The following is an 18,561-nucleotide window of genomic DNA, read 5'->3' as shown; positions in this document are numbered from 1 at the left end:
ACTATAAACCAGCTTAGTCATCTACTATGTCCTAAGCTGTATCTTTGCAAAGAACAAAGGTTTCTTTCCCTGAACTTATCACATATCCAAGGTGGCCACATTTTGGAGTGTAATAAAGTCGGGTCAAACAAGACCTTACTTCAGACAATCATGATGTTAGCACTGGATACAGTGGCATTGAGGAATCAGGCCTCCCGAGTGCAGCAAGATGGCCGCCAGAGGTGGAAGGGGTGGGGCTGCAGATCTTCCAGGTAAGGCAAGATGGCTGCTGAAGGAGGAAGGGGCGGGGCTCATTCCTGTCCCAGATTGGAGGGGACAGAAGTGATGTCACATGCCCTGAAAGTGAGCACATGGGAGGAAGTAATTTCAGGATGAGGGTGGGGCTCCCCACACTTTCTGCAGAGTCACACTATGTGGGGTTTTAAACATTGCAAGTGTGGCCGCCATCATAGGGAGGGGCTATAGTCAACACAAAGGCATTACATTGTTTATGATACAGGCAATACACATCCCCCACTACTCTCTCACCTCCTCCCCCACCCAATTCTGCTCGTAAATCCCTTTTGCTACTTTATACCGCCTTTTAGCAATCTAAAGCACCTTTCTGTCTGCCAGGGCCCCCTGCTTATCTTCTGAAAACTTTGTTCCTTTCTTTCAGCAACTAAGTCACATGCTCTATGCCCCTTATCTTTGCTTGCTTTGTTCCCCATTCTCTGGAATTCCTGGACAACCTGGATCTATGCCGTATTCTACTTTGCCTGCTCATACTATCCTATATGGAATTTTTGGACACAGTAACACTCCTTTACTAGATTCCACCTTTCTCAAATCCTTCCAGTAGAATCTCTTCTTTCCTCGCAAATCACAATGCACATTAACTCTATAACACAAAACAAAAGGAACAGACGTGTTTACTGGGGAATCCTCTCAGTGACTTAAAGTATGCATCTCACACTATCTGTGCAACAGCCCACCCTCTATCAGTAATCCCCATTACTAAACCCTGCACACCCTTTAGACAAGACATTTGGCTATACACAAAGACTGACGATTATATTCAGTGACCAAGACCGCAACAGTATCTGGAGTATCCAGCTGTCATACACCATGGCCTTAATTCCCACGTATCCCTTTCCACATATGAGAACATAACGTGCTCGATCATACAAGTAAATACGCCTATTTTAATCCATTCGTATCCTTCCTTACGTATGAGAGCAGATTCCGTGCTCGATCATACAAGTGAATATGCTTATTTTAAATTTTCCTGGCACTACTCTCCAAGTATCATTAATATTACATAGGAGAGTACGCCCCGGGTGTGCTCTCTCAAAGCTTATACAGCCCATGTCAGCCCTACTACAAATTAACCCTCACAAAATCTGTCTCTTGGTCTTGTGTACACAATCTTTAACCGTCTCAAACACAACATTCACAGCATATAGAATACCCCTAGACAGGTTACACGGTAGAAATCTCGAGTAGAGAGAACTAAAGCTATTACCTGTCTTTCAGTGATTTGTTAGCAGTCTGGCATAGGGATAGGCAGATGAACAGGTAGAAGTCAGTTTACACAGGTAGAACATAGCATAAAGCAATCTTACCATGCTCTGTAGATATTCGGGCCCCCGAAGTCTGCGTGTTACCTGCCAATCTCTGTATTTTCCAGACTGTGACTAATCACAGTCTACTCTCCCACACAGGAACGCCACTGATCTGGAACCCAATTTCTCCAGCAGGTTCCAGGGTATTCTGTAGCTTCCTAATTATGTAGTATGGCATGCGCACACCTTATAATAACCAGTCAGACACAAGATGTAAGTCTCGGATCTAAAACTGGGTCTGGGCGTACAATGCTTAGACCCTCAGTTTTATTAAAACACATAATACCTGCCCTTTTTGGGCGTATAACATATTACATCGATAACATATATAGGCTTTCATTGGTTGGGCCATATAAAATCCCCCATCCCTCTCCCCACGTCTCTCTCAAGTCCAGTGTACAAGTCAAACTTTGTCTCTTCAACATGTGGTCAGGAAAAAATCAGCTTCTTTGTCTCAGAAGTGGAGGGTGGGGGAGGGATGGGGAAACACCCAAGACAGTTACACTTTCAGTCTTACAGTATAACAATGTAATTTTAACCCTTAGGAGGCTGTACTGAAGATTCACATTAAAGTAACGTTATAGCACACATCTTTCACCATGCCATTGTCCAGCAATTACCATAATGAAATTATGTGGCCATTAGCCTCTACAGAGTTAAATCACTACAGTTGCCTAATACATCTAGTTTATACAAATCAATAGACATTTTACGCTAACTAATCATCATGTTTACTACAGGCCATTGTCAGTGTACTATCTGCACTCATCTGTTTTTGTCTGCTCTATGAGACAAAACAAGCCAATAAACGATCTCATACTGACAGCAGCAGGGAGGGTGAGGGAACTTGCTAGACAGCGGGCCGTATATAATGAGGTGAGCCATATAAAATGAGGTGGCGGGCCGGATTCGGCCCGCCGGCCTTGTGTTTGACATGTGTGATTTAGAACATGGAAAACCTCTAACAGAAAAACTTGACGTATACAGTTGGAAATTTTCTAATTACATTTTCCTTCAAATTCATGTATTGCCCTTGTTCCTAGGACTATGTATAACCACTACTCTACTATGCCTATAGGTACATCCATCTCTACAAGTCAATGCGATGGAATTCAGATTTTTTTTTGCCTCCTGGCACTTTTGCAGTTCAAAAAATAACTCAGACATTTATAGCATCCTATTATCATCTTCACAATATGTTCATATAGTCAACTTTTCCACTCAGATTCCCTGCTGTTTATAAATGAATGACTTCCTTTCAAGTATGATAAAATGTCCTACATATACTTCATAAGAATAATCAGATGGGAAAAAGTATTTAAAAAAAACCGCTCCCACACTGATATATCCTGCAGTCAATTCCATTTGAATTCATCAGGAAGTAAAAATATAAGATGGTCAAAAAATGTCATGGAGAAAAGAAGTCCCGGGTATAACTGCTTTCTACTTTCCAGAACATTAATTTTGACATGTCTGTGGCACTATACTGAGGACGCTGGCATTGCTGCTAATTAATAATTCTCTCTTCTTTAATTCTATAGGGAAATGTTCCTTTCAAACAAAATCAGGGCTGAATGAACTTGGGAAATTGCTCAGGAGAATATTCTGCTCATCAAAGACACAGAGAGTCATGGGAGGAAAAGAATGACTTTGGAAAATAATGTATATTAAAGGTTACTGGAAAATAGATGCCGCTTGTAAAGAAGTGTCAGAAAAATAATAGCAAGTTTAATGTGTGCTAGAACCTCTGTTTCTACTTTACTGTCTTCCAGACATAAATTCATGCTTTTTCCTCCTCCTTGAAGAAATGATAGATAATGTGTACAAGCAGCCAGGAGAAAACTGTTCCATACAAATTCTTTAAACAGTGTTTTGATTTAGTCTTGTGCAAGAGTCAGCCAGAAAGGACAGCAATCATCAAGAAGATTTATAGTCTGTCATGAACAAGAAGTATCAGCTATAATTGTTTTAAGTTCTCTTGATAAACAAGGACTATTCCTCAGCCGAATTGCTTAGAAGAAGCATTTCAGTTGGCCTGCATTTACATTTCGTAGCTACCTAGGATCCCACATGTCCTTCTACCTGCTCTTCTTATGACTTTCACGTCTTCACTAATATAATATTCTAACATTTACTAGTTGTATAAAATGTTATAATGTGTGGTAGTGTAATGTACGTATTGTATAATATTGAGTCAACAGGATGTTGTAACATGAAGAGGCAGAGAACTCTCGAGGATATTGTCATGTTCACCCTAAATGCAAAACGCACCACATCTAGGACGAATGCGAGGCCGAGTTCACACAGTCTGGAGTGAAGAATCATATTGGAATCAAAACCAAAGAAGGAAGGGATAACCTCACCCTGACTTCTATGAAGGAATAGCCCCTAAAAGGGAGGTTATTGCCTCAAAAAAGGTGGCCGTGTGCCTCAGCTAATAACTCTTACACCTAACAGAAAGAAAACAAACAGACAAGAAAAGCACCACTTGGCATTAAGGCAAATGTAAGCAACAAGAATACTACTTTGCTTCAGCATCAGAGCTCCAAGGAACTCGACCTCGATCCACCAGAGCTGAAACTATAATCAGCAACACCCAGGCCTAGGAGCAGACTTAAATAATGACATTGGACAAACAGGGCTCCAAAAACATCTTGTGGGTAAAACCCACAAGAAAATTCAGTGAAAGGTGGAACACTAAGGGAATACAGACAAATGACCAAAGAACAGAGCTTCTTTTTAAGATATGGCTTCTTTAGAAGCTGATGATCATCCCCTAAAGAACTCTTATTAGCTCCCAAGGATGGGCTATGCCCTCTGTAGTCATACAAATGTATACTCTATATCTCCCCACTAAAATGATTTAGTGGGGAGATATATTTCCATTATTTCCATATATGGTTGTTTCTTGGATAAGGACATATTTACTTGGACTTCTGTTTTATACACCAGTCTAAAGTTTGCTCTGGCGTAAGTGCGACAAATGAATTAAGAGGCTCAAGCCGCATTATATATTTGTCGCATCTACGGGGACGCCATGCACCAATCTGATATTTACAACAGCTAGGAGCTGTGTCAGCTTCTGGTGTACATTATAGTAATTGTGACAGGCCATGCCCCCTAATGCTAATAAGTCCTGCCAACATTTTAAAAGAGTGGCGAGGTCCAGCGTAAAACTTCAAAAAGTCACACTTTTGGCACATGCACCAAAATTGTGACTTTTTGATCATGAAATACTGTTGAAAGCCAGTTGATAAATAGGCCCCATAGTGTCTTTGCATTGTTATGCATTTTTGCAGCAGAAAATATTGTGGCCAGATATTATCTGCAAATCACATCAATAGACAAGCAGTACATTTTTAGTGGTTCTTAGCTTTACTTTAGTGGGGGGTTTTTAGGTCTATGGTGTTTTGTTGGTGTTGGCATAGTTTTTCAAACACGTTCCCATAAATATCTGTATAGGCAAAGGAAATAGCTAAAAAAAACATCTACAAAAACCATATGAATTTCATGCTTTTTCCACAAACCCCTAAAATATAATGAAAAAAACTCTACTGTGAAGGAAGCATTAACCCATTCCAATCCACTGTCTGACGTCTTCCTACATTCTGATTGAAGCCTGTACAGCTCCAATGTTTGAAGACATCCAACAGGGTATTCTTACCGTCTATTGCCAGCCACTCTGCTGTCGGAGCCTCTCTGGTGCACACACACTGGCTTTAGCCAGCAGATGGCACCATTGTATAACAGCAAAAAGAGAAAGCCTTTTAGGAAACCCTGAATCTAAAATTAGATTCCAAAGAGTTAAAGAAGCAAATTGGGGAAATAGTTAATGCACTTACCGATCATTGTATTCAAGAGCCACCCCAAACTAGTCCTCCGATCTCCCACATGATGTCTACTGTGATTAGCCACATACTACTGCGGATTGGAAGTCATTTTCTCTATCGATCTTAAGAAACTCACATTATACCGAGTGGTTCCACTAGCAAAAATAGAAAAAATGCATTGCACTTATATCAAATCATATGACATGCAAGTGCGATTATATATATATGCAACTGAACACTTTCTCTAGTCTAACAAGAAATCAACCAGACGGGGGTTTATAATGCAGCGTAGATATCAAAATATACTGTACAATAAACATCCAAAAGAAAAGAAGGAATATGAATAGGAAATGTAGCATTCATCCATAAGGTTTTCAGTATTATTTTCTCACTGTATTTCATTGCTGTAACCATAACTTTTCATATGCAAATCCCTGTTGTTTTCTGTAGCTAAAGCACTATGCACCTGCCTCACCCTCCTGGTGACCAAAGGCCAGAAATGATTCTCTTCATTGAACAATAACTGCAATACCGGTTCCACTTGACAGGCACCAGCTGAGGCATTCACACTAGGGGGACAACATGGATGCCAGTGTTGGCGGTAACACAAGTACATGTCAGGCTGCCACAATCATATTAGAAGTGCTTTTCTAAATATTTAACTCGGCAGAACATTACTCAGGATACTGTCCAGGCAAGTAAAGAGAACAAGATTTAAAAAGTTGAGGAGCAATGAATGTAACCCACAAATCTTTATATATATATATATATATAAGACCTATGACCAAATCATGGAAAAAAAACTATATAGATAATCATAATACTGTCTTGCAGGGGAAGACTGATTTTTGGGGGAATTAAAGCATTACCTGAGGGCCAATGGCTGAAAAGAGCACACATCCCATGAGTCAGATAAAAATAAAATAAATCTGGTTATCTGTATAGCGCCAACTTATTCCGCAGTGCTTTCAGGTAATTTATTTATTACTCCCCACCAAGCTGGGTACTCATTTTACTGACTTTGGAAGGATGGAAGTCTGGGTCAATCTTGAGCTGGCTACCTGAACCATGCAGGGATTGAACTTGCAACCTTCAGGTTGTGAGAGATAAGAAATGCATTGCTGCTGCCTTACTACGCTGCGCCACATGGCAAAGTTGGAGGGCAGGGACTTCAATAAAAAAGGTTACGTGGATTAACATTTGGTCAGTGCGATGCAGGCTGGATCTGGTTTAATGTAACTGTAGCAGTTGGTAAGAGGGTCCTGACCATTATTCCCTAGGCATTTTCAGTTTACCCCTGCCGGAGCCTTCCCCTCCATTGTTTGTCACACTGTACAGCTTTTTAAAAGATATATATATATATATATATATATATATATATATATATAATTGACATATTATATAAATCATGTTTATATTACTATAAACATAATTAAATTATAAAATAATTTTTTTTGTTACTTTTCACATAAAAAGTATTGAAATGTTGCCGTTTTGACACTGGCTACTACAGCAATCACAATCAGATGATGCTTCCTGCCTTCTATATGTAACTTGTCAGCTTTGCTGTATAGATTGGAAGAGGATGAGCAGAAACATTTTTTATTATCATTACAAAAGAGCCAGTTCCTGCCAGAAACGGGGAGTAAGAGACGGCTCAGTGGAGCTAGGAGGGCTGCTAGCCCGAGGCCCAGTTGTGACCAGCAAAAGGCCCTGAGTCTGACAGGGGACGGCAACCCTCGACTCAGACCCTGGTGGGGCGCAAATTATGGACTGTTGTATGCGGTGTCTACATTTATGCTAATGAATGAATGCCTGCAGGCGCCAGATTCTAAAAGAGAATCCACGTCTCCTCATTGTTTCTACACGGTTGGTGCCCATTCCTGACCAAGAGATCGGTGATTCAGAGGTGAGTAACCCCGTAAGGATTTTGTATTATACAAATGATCAAAAGTTAATTTAATTCCCTTACTGGGACAAAAATAAAAAGAAGTGTAAGGAAAATAGTAAAAAAAATTTAAACAGTCAAAACCCCACCTTTTCCCTTTGTATATGTAAAAAAAATATTTTTAAATCAACACACATTTTTATTGCCGCTTTCATAATGAACCAAGAAAAACATTTCTTAAAATTATTCAACTTGTATAGTGCAAGCTGTGAAAAAAAATAGTGAAGCTAATTTTGCATATCTCACCTACAAAAAACAGATTAGAAAGTTATCGCAAAGTCATTTGGATCACCAATTGGTAGCATTAAAAAGTACAATTTGTCCCTCCAGAAAAATTCCTCACTCGGCGCTCTTGATGGGGAAAAAATGTCTGTGAATGTGGACAAATACATCTTTTTTTTTAATGTTAAAAAGTTGCAAAAAAAACTATATGAATTTGATATAATCTTACTTACCTAAACAATTAATTTAACATACTATTTATACTACATGGGGAACGCCGTCACAAAGAAATAAATACATAAATAAAAAACCATGGCAGAATTGTCGATTTTGTTAATTTTGCCTCTAGGAAAAAAAAGGAATAAAAAGTGATCAAATTGTTATGAGTTTCCAAAAATGGCATCAATGAAGACTAGAGCTTATCCTGAAAAAAAGTCCTCATAGAAATCCGGCAGTGGAAGAAATAAAAATTTTATGGCTTTTGGAATGCAGCGACACAAAAGCGAATCTTTAATAATAAAAAGTGCTTTTACCGTACAAAAATAGCAAAATATAAAAAATATATATCTACATAAACTCAGTATCTGCAGAATTGTGCTGACCTAGACAATAATATTATCCCATTATTTATTCTACATGCTGAGCACTGTAAAATGAAATCCTGTAAGCAAATGGTGGATATTTTTTTCCAATTCCCACCCAAAAAATTAAGAAAATTTATAGAATACTTTATATGTACCCTAAAATGATGCCATTAAAAAATACAACTCATCCCACAAAAATAAAACAGCTAAAAAACCCTCATATTGCTACATTGATTAAAAATTTAAAAGTTATGGCTCTTTCAATACAACAGTAAAAAAAAAATAGGGAAATAAATGAAGGTCATTAAGGGTGACTTCAAACGAGCGTGTTTTTGTGCGTACATAAGTGTGCACCCATGTACGTGCAAAAACAACCGTGAATGCAGGTCCGTGCATTGTTTTCAAAGGAGCCGCGGCTGCTGCCGCCAGCCCTATTGAAGACAATGGTCTGCCGGAATCCCTGAATTGTTTTTCAGGGAAGGGCTTTACATATAAGCCCTTCCCTGAAAAAAACTGAATTTTAGTGTAAAAAAATTATAATGCACACTGCTGCTGGCGGCTTCACTGAAGACAATGGTCTGCTGGAACCCCAGAATTGTTTTTCAGGGAAGAGCTTTAAATATAAGCCCTAATTTTAGTGTTAGAAAAAAACAAAACATACCTGTCCGCTGCTGCCGTGTCCCCGCGGGGATGAAGAATTCCCTGCTGCACTTGCCACATCTGTGACAGATGCAGCAAAGGAATTCTAAATCCCCACGGGGATGAAGAACACATCTGCTGCATGCGGCAGATGTTTTCTTTATCCCTGCAGGGAATAAAGAATTCCCTACCGCAGCTGTCACAGATGACAGCTGCAGTTACAGATCAAGCTGCTGACACCCAGTTATTGTTTTTCCGGTAAGGGATTTAAATATAAATTTAAATATAAAGTTTCAGAGTTATTAGCTCTGGTTGGACAGATTTTGCACTGTAAACTTTACAGACTGTCACAAATGTCACTTTTCCTTTTTGAATCCCACTGTGGTCCTCGGCCAATCAGCTGTCAGCAGATTCTTGCTTCTCTACTATTTATATAACATTTCAATGACTGGCTATTTTCAAGTTTTTGGTCTCGTTAGAGGTTGCCGTTAATGTGCCATTAAGGAAACATACCATCTGAATAAGCACAAAATCAGCAATTATCAGTTGATGTGCTGGCAGATTTAAGACTTTTTATAGCCTGTTCTAAAAGTGTCATCTCCAATAAGGTGAAAGCGGTTCATCCACATCTTTTACCAATCTTCAACATTGTTGACGTGTGCAATGAAAAATGTGAACTTTGCTTAATCATGTCGTGTCTACTTGTCAGAAAGATCCTGCTATGATATATGGATTGAAATCATATCTTGCTTGTAAGATGACCCAGAAAGTTTTGAGCGGTTTGGCCAGCTGCCGTGTTTATGAGATAAGCTTAAGGAAAACAGTTATCACAGAAATACAAGGCCATCGAAGATACTCACAAACATGTCATAGACTCATAACCTATGACTGTAGCACAATACACACACATTTCTTTTAGATTATCTTGTAGCCGAATTCAAGGAGTATTAAGGTCTCAGTATGGAGACATTTACTGGTCATAGCGATTCAATGTTCACAATATACATATGTAGACCTCGGTTTACGGTAAAGTCTGTGAGATGCCAAAAATGAGAACTGATCCCAAGAAAAGTGAAAAGCGAAAGCACCTTCTCTCTCCTTTACCCTGCTCTGTCCTAAGCTTTTAGCTTAAAAATGCAGAAAGGCAAAATGGACCTCTCCGACCCTAGCTGAATTGGCTCATTGTTTTTTTTTTTGTCTTCCTCTGGACCAACAAGGGAGGGGAGGTGAAACGGGCTGAAGTAGATGGACATTGTCTTCATTCAGCCTAACATACTATGTTACTAGTGTGAATGGAAAATAATTCCCACATTACCTTAAGGCTGGATTCACACAGGGCGGATTTGTTGCTGAAAGTTCGCGGTTTTGCCGCTGCGGATTTGCCGCAACCTTTCCGTTTCTGCGGCAAATCCGCATGCAATGGCCCAATTAAGACGCGTTTTTGACCGCGTATTTATCTGCGGTTCTGCCGCCGGTAAATCCGCAGGCCCTTTGTTGCGGAAAAAACCGCAGCGGTTATTTTTGGAGAGGCGCGGTTTTTCTTGCAGATTTGCCTGCGTATTTTACTAGGTGCAGATTCTTAAAAAAACTGTTTCCTGTGAGGTCATCGATCCCACCCATTTCTGCATAGGGTAGGAAGAGCTTTGTATTTGTGGCCATTTTCTCTGCAGACATGGACCGAGCAACAGTCCGTCTGAGCCGCGCATACCGACGCAGACTGATTACATTTGTGCTTATGATGGATAGAGAACAATCTGAAAAGGTGAGCGATTTGTGGTCATTGTGTGCTTAGTTTCCTTGTTGTTTGTTTATGCACTGCGGACTAGAGTGTAATTGCAGTCATGTGCTTTAAATTCATGTGCTTTAATTCATGTTAATGTGCTTTAAAAATTCATGTGCTTATTCTTCTTCAGACTGATCGTGCTTCCCGGCGTCAGAGACGTTTCTGGGTTCATCCCCTACTAACCGAGAGGGGGACGAAGGGCCATTTTGCGAGCCTCTACCACGATCTTAAAAAGTAAGTGAAGTGTTGCATGGGAATAGGTTTGATGTTGCACTCTGAATTGTTATTAATTTTAGCCCGCTCTCCCTTTCTCTTTCTCTCTGCAGCCATCCTGAGAAGTTCGTCTCATTTTGTCGCCTGCCTCTGGAGGCCTTTGACCGCCTTCTGGAGCTGGTGCGCCGGGATCTTACCTACCAGGACACGCAGATGAGGAAGGCGATCACTGCAGAAGAAAGGCTGCTCATCACCCTTCGGTAAGTTACATTTCTTATTGTGTCACTGTAGTTATTTTTTTTTTTTTTGTTTTTCCTTTTTTTTTTTTGGTTCTGTGATTTTTGCGCGGTACCTTTTTTTATGCACTGATTGCTCCGGCAGTAGGACGTAATGCTATAGCATTACGTCACACTGCTTTTTCACAGCTGGGCTATCAAGCACCCCTGTTATTAGCACCACGCCCATCATGACACCTGCACGGCTACCCCGATCTCACCGGGACGGGTGGGTCTTTATTTGCCCGTGCGTGGCATTAGAACAGCATCATCTTGTGGCTGGTTGACTTCATTGACATTGTCAGAAGCTACATTGTTGAACTTACCAGACCAGCAAACTTGGGCAACCTTTTTTGTGCACCGGCAGTGAACGGGACCAAGTTACCTTTCTGAGTGTAGCAGGAACATGTTTTCATTTTCTCATTCTCCCTCCCCTTTTGTTTGGGATGGGGAGAATGGAAATCTGAACCATGTGTGGAATGGATAGTGAGAATTTCACGGCCCCCCCCCCCCCACATCCCATGTATACCTTTCAATTGCAAATCTTATTTCCTTCACACGAATTCTTCTGCATTCTCCGATCTATTTCGTGTTGAGAACAATATCTGAATACTGCATACATAGAAGTGTTGATGTAATGCAAGTCTTCATTGTGTACTAATTTTTTTTTCTCTTCTCTGCTTCTTTTCAGCTTCTTGGCCACAGGAGAGAGCTATGCATCCCTGCATCTCCAATTTCGTGTTGGTAAATCAACCATCACCGAAATTGTGAGGTGCACATGCAGCGCCATCTGGCAGAAGTTGCAGCCCATCGTGATGCCTTCACCTACCGAGGACACTTGGCAACGTGTTGCAGCAGGCTTTCAAGATGTTGCCAAAATTCTTAACTGCATAGGCGCCGTCGACGGCAAACATGTGCGTGTGCTTCAGCCAGCCCACTCAGGCTCCAAATTCTTCAATTACAAAAAATTTTTTTCAATTGTCCTGATGGCCGTGGCTGATGCACATAGCAAATTTGTTTGCATCGACGTCGGCGCCTATGGCAGCACTGGGGATTCTCGGGTGCTGCGAACATCACAGATTGGGATGCAAATTCTCCGAGATGGCGTCACGCTCCCAGCCCCACAACCTTTCCCGGGAACCACACATCCAGTCCCCTTTGTGATGGTATCGGATGAGGCTTTCCCGTTGATGCCAAACCTGTTGCGCCCATACCCGCGGAGAGGACTGAATGCCCGGAAAAGGATTTTTAATTATAGGCTGAGCCGGGCACGTCGTGTGGTTGAGTGTGCCTTCGGGATTATGGTGAGTCAGTGGAGAGTTCTAGGGACTACACTGTTAGTAGACCCTAACACAGTTGATGACCTTGTCAAGGCATGTTGTGTTCTTCACAACTACCTCCGGGACTATCGCCCAGAGGTAGATGTCGAAGAACTTGATCCTGCCTTTGACACGGTCATCAACTGGGGGGGAGGTAGGACGCCTGCTACTGCAGTGCAGGTACGCGAACTCTTCACTGACTATTTCCTTAGTCACGAAGGCACCGTGCCATGGCAGTTCTCCTGTGTCGGTGGTGTGCAGCCCTAACTGCAGTGTGACCCTCCCCCGGCGCCCAGCCCCAGAAGGAAGCGGAAACCAAACTGCGTAGAGAAATACGTATTTTATTGAAGGCACAAAAGGACACTCCTCCACCTTTAATTTAAAAACTTCAATAAAATTGTGTTAAACAGTTTTCATAATAAAATGTTTTAATATTTCACAAAAAAGATTGTTCTCCAAATTTTTCCGGCGCACAAAACATATAATCTGCATTGTAAAGAAACGGAATTGGTTAGACAATGATGGTTTTTTATTTTGTGCAAAATAAACATAGCATTAGTTGAGCCGTCTACTTTTTTTCAGCGCACATACCAATTACCACTACTTGAATACAACTAACTTTCTCCTTCACTGGCCAATCCACAAGCAGTATAGCTCTGGCCACACTTGCCGGTCATGCCGCAAGCGAAAATGATGATGGCAACAGGCACGCAGAATGGCCCTGTTGTCATCACCATTTTTTTTTTCCATGCTCGAACTCCTGTTACAAACATAGAGCGAGCATGGAAACAGACAGACATGAAAATAAATATAGGGAAAGAAAGGACTATGAGTCAAGAGAAGTGATGTACCCCAACCTTGGAGGACAATAAGGCAGCGTTAAATTGAAAACAAAAAAAAAAAAAAAAGGCAGTCCTTCTCGTACAGTAGCACAGGCCGCAAAGAAATTTACGTGCGTTCCACTGCCGTAATGGAATTAGTGCGCCTTGCCTCTTTTGCCGCAGAGCACGTCTTAGCTGGGAGTGAGCGATGTTTGCAACCCCAATCGTTCCCATGACCATCCGTTGGATTTCTGGGACACCAGCATAATCCGTGCATTGGCAGACACGGCAACAGCACCACGGAACCTATACTTTCCGATGGTTTGCTGTAGGACATTGCAGTTATCCCAAACTCAACGTTTGCGATTACTCCAATGTCGTATAAGTAAAAGAGTTTTCTCCTATAATGCATTGAGATGCATTTGGTGGCGTGCACAGTCGTGAGGTGGACTGTTGCGATGTCTGTTGCAGAGGGCTATTCATGAGTGATAGAAATGACGCTTGTGATGGGGAACCGCCTGAGGCAGTGTCGCCGTAGCCAGTGTCAGGAGAGCCATGGTGCATGGGGTATACCGGTGTCCTAGAAACCCTGGGCGGTTGATCAGGGAAAGATTGGGGTGCAGGCAGCATGCGGTTTGAGTGTTGAACAGGAAAGGCTGCATTTTTCATTGCCACAATAATGGCAGTGCTATCGGCAATGGCTCTTGGCGATCCGAAAATCTCTAGCACTGTGTACAGAACTGGCGGAATTGTCCACTGCCGCTCTGAGCTGAGTTCACGAAGGCGGGACGCAATGGCTGTACCCATTGTGTCCCACTGGTCGGCCGTCTCAGAACGGCGTAATAAAGACAGCGCCTCTTGGGTGGCATCTGCCTTGCTATTCTTCCGACGCGGGCCAGCAGCAACGCTGCGGCTGGCCCGCGCGGAAGTCACCACCCTGCTAACACATGCTCTGCTGGCAGGGGCAGTAGTATTGCCACACGACACAATTTGTTCCCCCACTTCTGGAGAAACAGAAGTGGGGTTCAAATCGGGCGTGCTACGCTGGCTGTCCTCCAAGGCTGGGGTACCTTCTGTGGACTCATCGTCACACGGCTCCTGTCCCGGCCCATCTTTGTCAGGTGAAGCGGTGGTGTCCGTGGGAGGCGCGGCCCCAATGTTCCCGCTGGATCTGTTGGCGAAACAAGAGTAACATTAGAGACCTAGAACCTCAAAATGACACCACATCGAACCCGAGCTAGGAGAGTTATTTGCACTTACGCGCGCAACACTCGACTAGTTCGGAGGAAGCGCAGTTGCTCCTGGTATGGACATTTCTTTTGTGAAGGCGACATGCCACTTTTTTCACAATCTTTTTCATGCTTCTTGTAGCGGTCCCGAACCGACCGCCAACGATTCTTGACATCTTTAACTGCAAATAATGAAAAAGGACAATTAAACAGGGTACAAGCAGTACCACCGACACCTGCAATAAAGAGTGTTGTTAGATGCAGTACAGTTCTGAGTACATCCAAGGAAGAAACAACAAAGCAGTTTCAGGAGTGTAAACTTACGTATTTCACTGTGGAGGGCAGCAGTTCCGGAGTCCCAATCGGGATACATGCCAGTGCATACCGATAGCCAGGCGTCTGCCTTTAAATCTCGGTCGCTGTAGCCCGTCTCGGCTGGGTCCCATATCTCAGGCCTACTTTCAACCTGAAGGGGGGGGGGAAAGAAGAAAAAAAGTTGAATAGCATTCCAAGTGGGTGGATATGGTTGTGTCAGCGCACACTACACTCACCAATGTTATCATCCTGGCAACGTTTATACCCATTCGCTGGTACCACGCCATACTCCCGATATATCCTTTGCGACAACCGAAAATCTTTTTCGTCCTGTGAGTAAACAGAGAATGGTTGCATTTCATTACATACACAACATTAGTGCCCAGTGGCGCAGAATTTCAATTTGCACAAAATAACAACGAGGCTCACATCTTCGCGTCAGATGCCGAAGGGGAAAGAAGCAAGGGAGGAAAAAGGCGGGAAAAATGCATTGCAATGCAAAAGATGAAAAGGCCATAAATTGTGCAGCAAAGCAAGGGAGGAAAAAGGCGGGAAAAATGCATTGCAATGCAAAAGATGAAAAGGCCATAAATTGTGCAGCAAAGCAAGGGAGGAAAAAGGCGGGAAAAATGCATTGCAATGCAAAAGATGAAAAGGCCATAAATTGTGCAGCAAAGCAAGGGAGGAAAAAGGCGGGAAAAATGCATTGCAATGCAAAAGATGAAAAGGCCATAAATTGTGCAGCAAAGCAAGGGAGGAAAAAGGCGGGAAAAATGCATTGCAATGCAAAAGATGAAAAGGCCATAAATTGTGCAGCAAAGCAAGGGAGGAAAAAGGCGGGAAAAATGCATTGCAATGCAAAAGATGAAAAGGCCATAAATTGTGCAGCAAAGCAAGGGAGGAAAAAGGCGGGAAAAATGCATTGCAATGCAAAAGATGAAAAGGCCATAAATTGTGCAGCAAAGCAAGGGAGGAAAAAGGCGGGAAAAATGCATTGCAATGCAAAAGAGAAAGGACGCAAAAGAGCAATGATAGGCGAAGTAGTGCATTACCTTCGTTATCCGATGTGCCGCCCGCTGTGGAGGGCTCTGGGCCCGCTGTGGAGGGCTGTGGTGCCGCCCGCTGTGGGGGGCTCTGGTGCCGCTGTGGAGGCCTCTGGTCACGCCCGCTGTGGAGGGCTCTGGTGCCACTGTGGAGGGCTCTTGTGGTGCCGCTGTGGGGGGCTCTGGTGCCGCTGTGGGGGGGTCTGGGCCCGCTGTGGAGGGCTGTGGTGCCGCCCGCTGTGGAGGGCTCTGGGCCCGCTGTGGAGGGCTCTGGTGCCGCCCGCTGTGGAGGGCTCTGGGCCCGCTGTGGAGGGCTCTGGTGCCGCTGTGGAGGGCCCTGGTCCGGCTGTGGAGGCCTCTGGTCACGCCCGCTGTGGAGGGCTCTTGTGCCGCTGTGGGGGGCTCTGGTGCCGCTGTGGGGGGGTCTGGGCCCGCTGTGGAGGGCTGTGGTGCCGCCCGCTGTGGAGGGCTCTGGGCCCGCTGTGGAGGGCTCTGGTGCCGCCCGCTGTGGAGGGCTCTGGGCCCGCTGTGGAGGGCTCTGGTGCCGCTGTGGAGGGCCCTGGTCCGGCTGTGGAGGCCTCTGGTCACGCCCGCTGTGGAGGGCTCTTGTGCCGCTGTGGGGGGCTCTGGTGCCGCTGTGGAGGGCCCTGGTCCGGCTGTGGAGGCCTCTGGTCACGCCCGCTGTGGAGGGCTCTTGTGCCGCTGTGGGGGGCTCTGGTGCCGCTGTGGGGGGGTCTGGGCCCGCTGTGGAAGGCTCTGGTGCCGCCCGCTGTGGAGGCCTCTGGTCACGCCCGCTGTGGAGGGCTCTGGTGCCACTGTGGAGGGCTCTTGTGGTGCCGCTGTGGGGGGCTCTGGTGCCGCTGTGGGGGGGGGTTCTGCCGGCAGAGCTCCTGCTCCCTGCTTCCAGTCTCCATCAAGTCCTGGCTGAAATGGCGCCAAGCAGCTAAAATGGCCGCTGAACCACTTCCTGGGAACAAACTTTATTGCCCCTCTTTTTCATGCGAACAATCTGCTGCGGAACCGCAATGAAAACCGCTGCAAAACAAGCAATAGCGGTTTTCATTGCGGTTGTAGCTGCGTTCATGGGGCCCTATGTAAAAAAAAACGCTGCGGAACCGTCAAAAGATTGGACATGCTGCATATTTCAAAACCGCGACGCAGTTGCATATCCGCACTGCGGCTCTGCGGAAAATTTTACGCCCTGTGAGAACGGGATTTTGGCCAAACACATTCGCACTGCATTGCACTGCAACCGCGACGGAATGGCCGCAATGCGGATATGCAACGGCCAACCGCGGGAAATAAGCAACAAATCCGCCCCGTGTGACCCTAGGCTAAAAGCTTGGTACTGTACATCTTGGCACATAACATAATAACATGTCAGAAAGTCCATAATTCCCACTAATTCTTATATTAAAAAATTCAGATTTATTTCATTGGCATAAAATCACTATACCTGTCCGTGCATCTAAAAATTGTAATAGTTCCTCTTCTACTCTCCAACGGTTCTTAATATGTATGAACAATAATGTACATGCCTTATAATTTTGTTTCCTCGGCTTCTGATCAGGGCTTGTCTTCCTTCTGGGGGTGCCTCAGCTATACAGGCCTCTTGCACTTCTGCAATGTAGAAGTGGTCTCCGTAAAAACATTGAAACTGTAGAGAAGGACATGGCTGGAAGCAGAGGTGTAACTAGAAGCTCTTGGGCCGAGATGCAAAATCTATAACAGTGCCCCCTACCAACCACGTGCTGTTAATAATACTGGTGACTTCTTATGTGATGGAGGGGCCTTTGGGCCCTCTAAGGCTTCAGTGCCGGTAACGACTGCCACTCCTGCAACCCCTATAGCTACGCCCCTGGTTCAGAGTCCCATTCAACTTGGTGCTGTTTGTACCGAGAAATTTTATCCACCTAGCCTAAAAAGACCTAAACATTACGTCTCGGACAATCAGAATCATCTGATCATATTTTTCTACATAATTTGACCACTTCACCTATTCCTAGCCTGCAAGTTTATGCTAATGTGGATACTTCACCACTAGGTATGTACGAGTACATTTTATCATTCCAGTGGCAATTTAGGTTTTATCTTGTAAATTAATTTTTACTTATGATCTTTATTTATATTTTTAACTTTTTAATGAGTTAATTTTTGTAAAACTGATTTGATTTACTCTTAGGCATTTTTACTTCTACTAATGAGTTACAGTATGGTTGGCTGCTCAGTTATGGTCAGACAAGAGTGAAATGGTAAGACTATCCACTGTGATCCCTGACCACTAAGTGTGACAGTATTTTTCCTTTTAAATGAGCTTTGTAGTTTATGCAGTTTTAGCCTTACAATATATGACATCTCTAAAAAGTCAGAGCTTGCCAACGTTTACTTCTGTCAGCGCTATAACAGATCCGATCAGTAGCATCGGTATTAGGCCAGTTTCACATGGCCAAGATTCTCGCATGAGATTTGTGCGTTGTGAGACGCAAAATCTTGCACCAATATAAACCAGATTACTTTGAATGGGATCATACATATTTGCGATGCAAGGAAAAAAACGCGTCATGTCCTATCTTTAGGTGCGCCCTCGCATTGCATCGCCTATTGTTTTCTATGGGGCATCGCGTCTCGTGCTAGGTGCGCATGTTGTAATGGAAGGTTTCCCCATTGAAAACACTGGTAGACACTCTGCAATCCTCCTCTGCGACTGACAGCCGCGCAGGGGGATCACTACGTGCC

General features: G+C 43.7%; 1 protein-coding gene across 2 annotated transcripts; it reads right to left on the bottom strand.

Annotated features, from left to right (window-relative positions):
• Nucleotides 1-12,570: 12,570 nt before the first annotated feature.
• On the bottom strand, nt 12,571-15,929 carry LOC136586801 (uncharacterized). 2 transcript variants are annotated; one of them, XM_066585035.1, is made up of 5 exons: nt 15,835-15,929; nt 15,019-15,112; nt 14,792-14,933; nt 14,499-14,649; nt 12,571-14,409 (listed from the first exon to the last, which is right to left on the bottom strand). In XM_066585035.1, the coding sequence occupies exons 2-5, from the start codon at nt 15,067-15,069 to the stop codon at nt 13,605-13,607; spliced, it is 1,149 nt and encodes a 382-aa protein (XP_066441132.1). In that variant the 5' UTR covers nt 15,070-15,112; nt 15,835-15,929; the 3' UTR covers nt 12,571-13,604. The 2 variants fall into 2 exon arrangements, with proteins under 2 accessions (XP_066441132.1, XP_066441131.1); XM_066585034.1 differs by lacking the exon at nt 15,835-15,929 and having other exon boundaries at nt 15,019-15,299.
• Between the last annotated feature and the right edge of the window lie 2,632 nt (nt 15,930-18,561).

The sequence above is a fragment of the Eleutherodactylus coqui genome, chromosome 12 (assembly GCF_035609145.1).
Source record: "Eleutherodactylus coqui strain aEleCoq1 chromosome 12, aEleCoq1.hap1, whole genome shotgun sequence".
NCBI lineage: Eukaryota > Metazoa > Chordata > Amphibia > Anura > Eleutherodactylidae > Eleutherodactylus > Eleutherodactylus coqui.
This window is presented reverse-complemented; position numbering and strand designations above follow the sequence as displayed.